The sequence below is a fragment of the Raphanus sativus genome, chromosome 8, assembly GCF_000801105.2.
Source record: "Raphanus sativus cultivar WK10039 chromosome 8, ASM80110v3, whole genome shotgun sequence".
Taxonomy (NCBI): Eukaryota; Viridiplantae; Streptophyta; class Magnoliopsida; order Brassicales; family Brassicaceae; genus Raphanus; species Raphanus sativus.
Genome location: NC_079518.1, coordinates 16203828 through 16214496, shown reverse-complemented (window position 1 = coordinate 16214496; position 10669 = coordinate 16203828). Strand labels below are relative to the sequence as shown.

The 10669-nt window shown below is 32.7% G+C and overlaps 2 protein-coding genes across 2 annotated transcripts; both read left to right on the top strand.

Moving 5' to 3' along the window:
• The first annotated feature begins 1947 nt into the window (after positions 1-1947).
• On the top strand, positions 1948-4203 carry LOC130498652 (uncharacterized). Its single transcript, XM_056992190.1, has 2 exons — positions 1948-3514; positions 3636-4203. The coding sequence occupies exon 1, from the start codon at positions 1985-1987 to the stop codon at positions 2891-2893; it is 909 nt and encodes a 302-aa protein (XP_056848170.1). The 5' UTR covers positions 1948-1984; the 3' UTR covers positions 2894-3514; positions 3636-4203.
• A 2685-nt stretch (positions 4204-6888) lies between these two features.
• On the top strand, positions 6889-8203 carry LOC108819508 (eukaryotic translation initiation factor). Its single transcript, XM_018592561.2, has 5 exons — positions 6889-7113; positions 7189-7363; positions 7454-7579; positions 7857-7922; positions 8005-8203. Exons 1-5 carry the CDS (start codon positions 6920-6922, stop codon positions 8035-8037), a joined length of 594 nt encoding a protein of 197 aa, XP_018448063.1. The 5' UTR covers positions 6889-6919; the 3' UTR covers positions 8038-8203.
• The last annotated feature ends 2466 nt before the right edge of the window (positions 8204-10669 follow it).

Below are 10669 nucleotides of genomic sequence, written 5' to 3'. Positions count from 1 at the left end.
TCATAAATTTTTCCATCTCTCACAATCTTCGTCTTCTTCGACCGTACGGTTTGCAAACTCTAGCATGGACACGAGAATCCATATCAAATCCCAAATCAGATATGTCATCAATTGCATCAGTTTCCTCTTGTCTCGACTTATGTGTATTGTCCCTCCGCAGCCACCAATGAGCAATAACCTCAACCCTGTCGCAACTCCCCACTCCTCCACCGCATTCAAACTCCACTTTTCCACATATTCCCTTCCGACACTAGATCAAACCGATCTCGTAACAGTTTGTGAGAGAGAGACAAGAATGCTCGTAAGAGATGTGTTGAAGTCGGAACTGAGATTTGAGAGGGCGGCGAGACAGCTATAAAGTTCGTTGAGTTTTGTTCTTATGAATTGCCATTTGACGTTGAAGGATTTGATTGAGTTTAAAAGTGAAATCAATATCTGATTGAATTGATGGGTTCGACGAAAGAGAGAAAGAGTTATCAGTTTTGATGAAACAAATTATATGGTTTCCTAAAATAACTGAGATCGAAAGAGAATGTCAATGATTTATTTTTGTTCTGAGAAATTAATTTTTGTTTGATTAAACATTTACTTTTTTTTTATATAAATATTCTTAAAAATATAGAATTTTGATTGGTTTAGATGGTTTAAAACTGATTGGTTAACAATAAACCAATTAAAATCATTGTCTATGGGTTTCTAAGTTTCAAAAGAGAGAAATACATTTACAACTAATAATTGGAGGAAAAATAAGTATACAACTTTAAACTTGTAGAGAAATAGTACGGATCATACTATATAGCCGTTCTCATGAGAAATTGATAGTTTACCCTAATTATTTTTGCTTGAATAGACCCGGTTCCATAAAACCTGTTTGGTGTTAAGTTTATTATAATTCTTCTTTTTGTTTTGAATTATAAGATTGTATTTTCCTCTTCGTTGAATATGAATCAGCCACATCTAACTCTTTCTTTTCGTCTCCACTTCACCGATCATATCATGTTTGCTTCTCCATCCTTGTTATTTCATTATTGTTTCTCCATCCTTACCTTCTTCTAATACGTGGGTTATCCACGGTTGGACTAGAGGAGATGTAATGTTCATCACGCACCATTCGCGCCACCACCACTGCTGATGATGCTTTGGAGCCGTCTATCACAACAGAGGAGTAACCCATGCCATCACCACCTCGTTATGTGCCGTCACGTCCATGGCGATGGTGTTACTATTGTTTTTGCTTGCTAAACCGGAAATAGGAATAAGAAGATTCAACCGTTGATTGTATTGAATTTTGTTGAATTTTTTATATATAAATATAAATATGTTATGATATTGTGGGCACAAAGATGTTTATGCTAACAGTGCATTGTATGGAGATTGCAGAGAACATAGACATTTGTATTAACGGCACATTGTATGGATATTGCAGGGCATATAGAGGTCTATGCTAGCGGCACATTTTGTGGGGATCGCGAGGTATAAAGATGGAGTCATGTACTAGCATTGCATACACTACAAGAAAACAGGAGATTACCAACTACAATTTGTGACTAACAACGTAGTCACAAAATATTACGACTGCATAATGACTATTTGGCGACCGAACTGTGACTACAAAGATATAGTCGTAATTCAGTTGGTAATTAGGGACTGTTTGATTTAGTCGTAAAGAAGTGGGTGTGTTATGACCGAGTTGCGACCAAAGTGTGGTCTGTTAATATCAGTCGCCAATTAGTCTTAAATTTAGTGACTATTTAGTGACTAATATATTTTGTCATAACATAGTCACTAATCAGTCGCTAAAAACCAGTACATACACGTGTTTTCCGTTTTATGTCGGTATACCTAATTTTGTCATGCAGTCGCAAATAGGTCAGCAAAAAGTCAGAAATATTTCTATATATATATATACAATACTTATTCATTTTTTCTCATCAATCGTAGAAAGCATTAAAAAAAAAAAAAAACAAAAGTTTGATCTCTTAAAATGTCTGGAAACTTCAATTATTCAAATTTTCGAGAATGGATGTACAAGAGGATCGATGAAGAGATAGGAAATTTCTCGGCAGAATTTACATCGGGTGTGGAACAATTTATGACATTTGCAAATAGCCAGCCTCTAGCGCAATGCAATGGAGGTAAGTTCTTTTGCCCATGTCATGGTTGCCGAAATGAAAAATTTCTCTCGGGACAAAAAATTTGGAAACACATATATAGTAGAGGATTTATGCCTGACTATTATGTATGGTATAAGTATGGAGAAGAAATTGATATGTCATTAGGAACGAGTTCTGTTGATCCGACGCATTTAAGTGGTAGTGGAGAAGTTGGTAATGAAGATAGATATGTAGATATGGTGAATGATGCATTTCGTGATAATGTGAGTTTTGATGACTATCAAAAAGACGATATTTGTCAGAATGTAGTAGAACCAGTACACAACCATTCAAAGACGTTCTACGATTTGTTAGAAGGAGCGAAAAATCCTTTGTACGATGGTTGTCGTGAAGGCCACTCGCAGCTATCCTTAGCTGCTCGAGTTTTGCAAAATAAGGCAGACTATAATCTTAGTGAAAAGTGTGTTGATTCGGTGTGCCAAATGTTGACAGACTATCTAACAGAAGGAAATATGGCAACCGAATCACACTATGAGACAGAAAAGTTGATGCGCAATTTAGGGCTTCCATTTCATACAATTGATGTTTGTATGATCTTCTGGAAAGAAGATGAAAGGTGGGATAAGTGTCAATTTTGTGGTGCAGAAAGATGGAAGCCTAAGGACAAAGGTCGTAGAACCAAAGTACCATATAGTCGTATGTGGTACTTACCTATTGCTGACAGACTGAAGAATGTATCAGAGCAAGAAGACTGCAGCGGCAATGAGATGGCATGCTGAGCACGAAGCAAAGGACGGAAAAATGTGTCATCCATCTGATGCGGCGGAGTGGAAAAACTTTCAAGATATACATCCCCGATTTGCCGAAGAACCCCGTAATGTTTATCTTGGATTATGTACAGACGGATTTAATCCATTTGGGATGTCTCATAATCATTCATTGTGGCCAGTTATATTGACTCCATATAATATACCTCCTGGTATGTGTATGAATACAGAGTACTTGTTTCTTACAATTCTGAATTCAGGGCCAAATCATCCGCGAGCTAGTCTTGATATCTTCCTCAAACCTCTGATTGAAGAGTTAAAAGAATTGTGGTCAACTGGAGTTGAAGCATATGATGTATCCTTGAATCAAAATTTTAATCTAAAAGCTGTGTTATTGTGGACGATAAGTGACTTTCCGGCATATGGCATGCTATCAGGATGGACGACCCATGGTAAATTGGCTTGTCCAGTTTGCATGGAAGATACAAAGTCTTTTTATCTGCCTAATGGAAGGAAGACCTGTTGGTTTGATACAAGTTGACTGACCTTGGCAATGAAAACTCAGAGACTTCAGATGGTATTTCACATGCTCCACAGCTCTCTATAGAGAAGGATAATGAGCTCTTCCTGCTGGTAAATTTTTTTATTTTATTTGCTGTGTTGTTATCTTGTTGAATCATACTCTTTTCTGCCCATTAATTGTTATGTTTTTTGATAAATGATATTTCCGACAATTTTAATTTTTTTTTTGTAGTCCACTTTCACAGATAAAAGAGGAAGACACTATAGAATAGGCAGTCTCGAGAGTACTCTTGTGAATGGGAAGCGGAAGTACAGCGTATCATGCTCTTCATCATTTTTTGACCTCCAAAAACAATTAGACTCAGCTCACGGCATGATCGAGAAGCAGGCAGCTCTCAACGCTAAGCAAGAAAAGAAGCTCGCCAAGGCACAAAAGGAGCTCAAAAAATTCTCTAAAGTGGATAAGTTTTTGTCTGCAACTGATCCAAGGTATGCAGCTTTCATGGATTCTGATGATGATGATGATGATGATGATGATGATGATGAAGAAGATGATTGGAGAAGGTGATGTAGAAGGTGATGGAGAAGGTGATGGAGAAGGTTATGGAGAAGGTTATGAAGAAGGTGATGAACAAAGTGATGAAGAAGGTGATGAAGAAGATGATTAGTTTCTGTGTATGGTACTTGCTTTCTTTTCTTTTTGAAAACTTGTCTAACTCCAATAGTAGGAGTTTCTTTTGAGACTTGTTGTATGAAATATTTCTTCTAATATTTCTCCAGCAGTAGGAGTTCTTTTGCTTTATGAATTTCAGTTTAGATTCATATATTCACGTATTGTTTTCAATAGGATACCAACAAAATAAAAATACTAATTATACAAAACAGAGTCTTTTATCAGTTACTATAAAGTCCCAAAATATAGTAGTTAATCAGTCACTACAAAAGTGGCCAATCAGTCGTAACTTCGTCCTAAATTTAAATGGTTATCAGTCATAACTCAGTCGTTATATTGTGACTGTTTAGCGACCGAACATTTTACAACGGATTAACGACTGCATTTCCTGCGACCATATAATGACGTCCCTTGAGTCGCAGTTCAGTCGTAATCTCGTGGCCGTTTAATCAGAAAATTTAGTGACTAAATGGCGACTGAATTGTAACGTTTTTACCTAATTGCAATTCAGTCCTAAATCGGTCGCTAAATACTGACTGATTTACGACTAATGAGTTTTGCGACACGATGATTTGTAACTAGTCTGGTCAGTCGCAAATCGGTTGTAAAGTGCTACTTAGCGACTAATAAGTGACTAATTGTGTAGTTGGTAATTTCATGTTTTCTTGTAGTGATATATATATATATATATATATATATATATATATACATGAGCTGAATGCGGAGTGCAGAGATTAGTCATGTACTATCAGCGCATTAGTTGTTTGTGTGGTGTATTAGACACCGTATTTTTTTCATACTAGATATAGGTCTATATAGTCATAGTGCTATGTACTGAAATCAATGGTTTGCATGTGTAACATGCTATATTTCACTGAGTGACTTCCATATTATTCAACTCTTTTTCTTTCTTTTGCAAGTGAGCATGTCGAGTAATCTTATAACTAGACAGTTTAGTATCTCTGGGATAATTGTACTTTATTCGGTTGTAGTTAATGTTTTATACAAGTTTTCGATACTGTCAATTTTTGTTACTAAATTTTTAAAAGATTTATCCGCTCGTAATTTATTAAATGCTTCAATATTTTACTCAGTTTCTAATGATTTGGTTTAATTTAATTTTTAGTGTAAGTACCATACCGTTCTCGAGAGAGAAGAGGAAACGAGTGTTACAAATAAGGTCTATGTTTTTGGTTGATGATACAAAGTACAAATCACACAGACACGACACTAAAAGTAAAGACGAGGAAATTTAGGTTTACAGACCGTCAAAATTAATAAAAAAAAATAATTAGAAAATTAAAAGAAAACAAAATTTGAAGAATGAATAAATTTTCTTTTAACAAAACTATAAAGTAAAAGGTGTCTATAAAAATTAGTTTATAAAGATAATAAAAATTCGATTAAAAACCAATATTACATCATTGTTTATCATAAAATATGCATCATTAAAATAATTTCATTATAAAATATTTTTTAATTTTTCACTGTTTTTCTTAATTTTGAAAAATAAAAATATGTCCTATATTTCTCTTGGAGAAATTAATCGGAAAAATGAAAAGAATAGACATGCATAAATATTAAAATTAATTTCTTCCTAAATGGTGTAAACTTCGAGAAACATCATATTTCTTCTTCAAAAAATGTTTCACCACTTAAAACCTTAAGCTATAGTTGGTAGCCTTAATTCAAATCATAATGAATATTTAGTTATGGATTTAAGAGATTTTTATTGATAAACTTAACATATATAACTATAACAAACTAATTAGGCCATCTGAAAATATATTAACTCATTGGAATGATGAGTGAAATCATAGAAAATTGAAATATAGTTAATTTTATATAGAATATAAGAAAATACTTAGTTAATCAAAAAAAAAGAAGAGAAATTTTCTAGGATATCATTAAATTTTTTTTTGTCACAAATATAGCACACAAAAAAAGAAAAAGATCAAAATGTTTCATTAAAAGAATTAATTTACAGTTATCTCCTAAAAATTAATTAATCTAAACATTAGCGTTTAGACTTTAGAGCTAAGGGGTGAGATTTTGAGTTTAGGTTTTAAAGTTTTATAAAATAAATAAATACTAAAAATATGAAAATAAAAAATTAAAAATAGTTTTGAAAAGCATTTTCGAATTTCTAAATAAAATTGAAAATAGTTTCGAAAAAATAAATTTATAAATGAAATTCGAATTTAAAAACATATAATTCGAAATTATAAAAAGTTTTCTGCTATTTTTATGACAAGTGGAATTGCCCAAAAAGGAAATACTTATACGGGACCGAATACTAGTAATACATTTGGGGGGTGTATTCAATTTAACATTTGATGTGATTTGATTTTTAATGGAATTTTAGATGATTTTAATAAGTTGCACACATTTAGGTGATTGTTGTTAAACTACTCTAGAATATCACATAAAACTATGGGATTTGAGTTTTAATTTTTTTAACTAAGAAAATCCACCCAAACACCCTAAAATCACCTCAAAACTTTAAAACTCCACAACTTAAAATATTTTCAATAACAGTGGATTTCGGAGTACTTTATAAAATGTCAAATTCAATAACAGTAGATTTTAAATGAGTTTTTAAAATTCATGTTTGAATAACAGTGAATTTATCATTTTAATACAAATCACCTCAAACTTTCGGTTGAATACACCCCCAAATTGTTTGTGTATTTTCTCCAAAAAGTTTACACAAATGAAAGAAAAGCTCAAAAGGCTCTATGAGGCCCGGCCCAAATCAGACCCAAACCGGGTCCTTAATGATTAGCCTCTTTAAAGTAACGTTCCAAAATTCTCTCTCTCTCTCTCATTCTGCGAAGAAGAATATGGCGACAGAGGATATGAACGAAGCCCTTGCGGCGGCGGAGGTAACGGCGATTGAATCGACGGAGAAGCCTCACAAGCTAGAAAGAAAGTGGAGTTTCTGGTTCGATAACCAATCCAAACCAAAGCAAGGCGACGCGTGGGGAGCTTCCCTCCGTAAAGCATGTACCTTCGATACCGTCGAAGATTTCTGGGGGTTTGTCTTCTTCCTCCTCTTCGATCTATGTATATCTTTATATATACTACTAATCGGTGGTGTGTATTGTTGCAGTTTGCACGAGACTATATTCGTTCCCAGCAGATTGACACCCAATGCTGACATTCACATGTTCAAAGCTGGTGTTGAGCCAAAGTGGGAAGATCCTGAGTGTGCTAACGGCGGCAAGTGGACTTATGTTGTTACCAACAACAGGAAGCAAGCTTTAGACAAGGCTTGGCTTGAAACTGTACTCTTCTTTCTTCTTCTTCTTCTAATACTCTTCTGTTTTTGTGACAATATTGGCTTAATTTTTTTTTAATCTCTTGTGTGTTGGCAGTTGATGGCTTTAGTTGGAGAGCAGTTTGATGAGTCAGATGAGATTTGTGGTGTGGTTGCTAGTGTCCGCCAAAAGCAAGACAAGCTCTCCTTGTGGACTAGGACTAAATCTAATGAAGCTGTTCTGGTATCCTGCTTCTCTTCTCCCTTTGAATTGCTTTTGATACTTTGCTGACAGTAATATAATATCAGTTTAGAACATGTTAATATGTCCAAAGATGGTTTATGAATCTATCTATCTGATGTAATTGCTGTTTGTTGTTTGTTTATTGTGCTGTATGTTTTTGATTGGTTTTATGAACCTATCTGATGAGATTACTACTTTTGTTGTTTATTTAGATTGGTTTATCAATTTCTCTGATGAAACTACTACTACTTTTGTTGTTTGTCATTGTGAACCTTAGATGGGTATTGGGAAGAAGTGGAAGGAGATACTTGATGTCACCGACAAGATATCTTTCACTAACCATGTAATTACTACTTCCCCACGTAAAAGCTAATCAATCATCCTATTGTTAGTGCCTTTTTAAATTGTGGTCCATATATATGCAGGATGATTCAAGAAGAAGTCGATTTAGTGTCTGAAGAGAAGACGCAAGTGTGTTAAGACTAATGAAGATGCAATATGGCTATTTTCTTGCATTGTTTGAGCCGTTTTTCCTTGCAACTCTACAAAGTTCTGTGTTTTACTAAAAGATATTTTTTTCTTAATATTAAGTTCAGTCATATAAAATTACTTTGAATTCATCAATTTTGTGCACCCTTTCATCATATAGTGCTTTGATTGTTAAATGCTATTTTGTTTAGTTACTGGGACATTTCAAAAATACAATTGTTTTAGTTTTCCTAGTTTTACGCGTTCAAGATCACTACAATTCATTTTGTTCTCAAATTCGATTCAAGGCCTCATTTTCTTCGGTTATTTTGAATGTCCTGGAAATTTTTATAGATTGCTGCCTTAATTTTTACTAAATTTTAAGAAATCTTGGGAAGTTCATACCAAGCGTAACTTATATTTGCGGTAAGAAAATATTCAAAATGTTTTGATTCTCTGTTTAATGTGTTTTCAATTTAATTTTCTTTTAATGTTTTGTCTAAATTAAAGGTTTACAAAATAAATGTATAGGATATAATATAATTCACATGTCAATTGGGGTTGGAAGCCCCCGCAGTCCAAAGTCCGAACCCGCCAAGTGGGCTTTACTGTATAAACCCCAAAAAATAGACAATTCAAATATAGTCCACTTTTTATTTAAATGTTTTGGGTTCCTTTGGATTAGATCGACTCCAAAATCTGAAACTTGTATTTTAATTTAGTTTATTATTTAAAATAATTAATTTTCTAAATATTAATTTTGACTATTATCTTATATCATAAGTATCATTCTTTTATAGATTTCTTATTAATTTTAAGAATTTAATAATTATAATTGATTTCTTTATAAAATGATTTCAAAGTTTATTAATGCTGAAGAAGTAAAGTCTAAATTAACTTTATATTTAGAATTAGATAGATTGGAACTAAATTTTCATGAAGATTTGGATGTTTTAGAATTATGGAAATGCTAAACAGAGAGCTACGATGGATTAGCTCATATGACAATACATGTGATCTTATAAACATTTCGATAACTAGAATGGCATCAGCATGTAGTTTTAACATTGGTGTTTATGTTTTAAATAAAGAGATATTTATACATAAATCGTTTCATACCTTGAAACACTTATTTTTACATGTGTTTGGTTGGAAAGATTTACATTCCGCGATACAACTAATATATTCGTATTTATAAATTTATTATATATTGATATATTTCAAAATTTAATATTTTTATATTTATATGTAATTTTTGATGATGATGAGAATGTGGAATACATCTGAAGAACATCATAATCTAGATTTTACATTTCTACTGCTTAGGATTGAAAGTAATTTTTTTATTCACTATACTATTTATTTGATTTACTAGGTAATACATTTATTTTATTTTGGATTTATAAACTATGAATGATTATTTGAATTTGAAGAACATCATAATCTGGAATTTACATTTCTACTGCTTAGAATTGAAAGTATTTTTTTGTTTCTATTCGCTATTCTATTTATTTGTTTACTAAGTAATATATTTATTTTTGTTTTTGTATCTTATAAACATATTAATGATTATCTGAATTTGGAATTAACTTAATTTTGGTGTAAACTTATGTATTCAATTTTAGTTTATGTTTTTTTTTTAAATCGAATATTCCAAGAAGCCCTATAGATTTTTTAGGGCCAGGCTGAGTTTTGAAATATATTCTAAAATTTTTGTGGTTTAGTTGGCCGGGTAAAGTAGTAATGGAATTTGCGAGTTTTAGGCCGGACCAGACCAAATTAAAATAGCTGTAGGTTTTGCGGATTTTGGGCTGAACCAGACTGGACATAACCAGACTGGACAGTCTGATTGACATTTGGTTGTACTCAATATTAAAATTAAAATAAACACAGAAAAGAAATATAACCAATTATTGTATGAAAATATTGTATTTATAGTAATAACAATGGCAAAGAGGAAATATATTAAACTAAAATTCAAATATTTTAAATATTTATTAAATTTAAGATATTATGTTAGGAATAATAAAAATCAGTTTTTTTATGTTCGTCCCTGGATGCTGCCCGCCTGTGGTTAAGGAGGTGATGAATGACTTCTGTTGGTGTTAAAAATATATAAGACTAGTAGTATTCCGGCGCTACGCGCCGGGTTCGTGTTTTTTATTTTTATGTGAATATATAATTTATTTTATGATTTTAGTAAATAAAATATGTTAAAAAATATGAAATTGAAAATATGTTAAAAGAGAATAATATTTTCCAATCTATAAATAATAATAGTATTTTAATGCTGCATCCTCGACTCTTGTATCTTTTTGACAGCTACAGGTGACTGATTTGGCTCACTTGGAGCAGCTGTTTACCCATCACCTCTCCCATCAGCAGTGCTTCCTCTAATGTCCGAGACGCCGAGTCCCTCATGTTCTCACATGGATGACTTCTTTTCATAGCTCCACCACCAGGCATGTAATCACTGGGTTATCTGGTGAGGGATAATATTTCAGTTACTTGAATATGCAGTTTACATACAGACAGAGAAATGTGCGTAAGTTGTAAGTGTGACCATTTGTTGGGAGACCTCTGCAGCTCTAGTATTTGTCAACTAACTTATTATAGTATCAA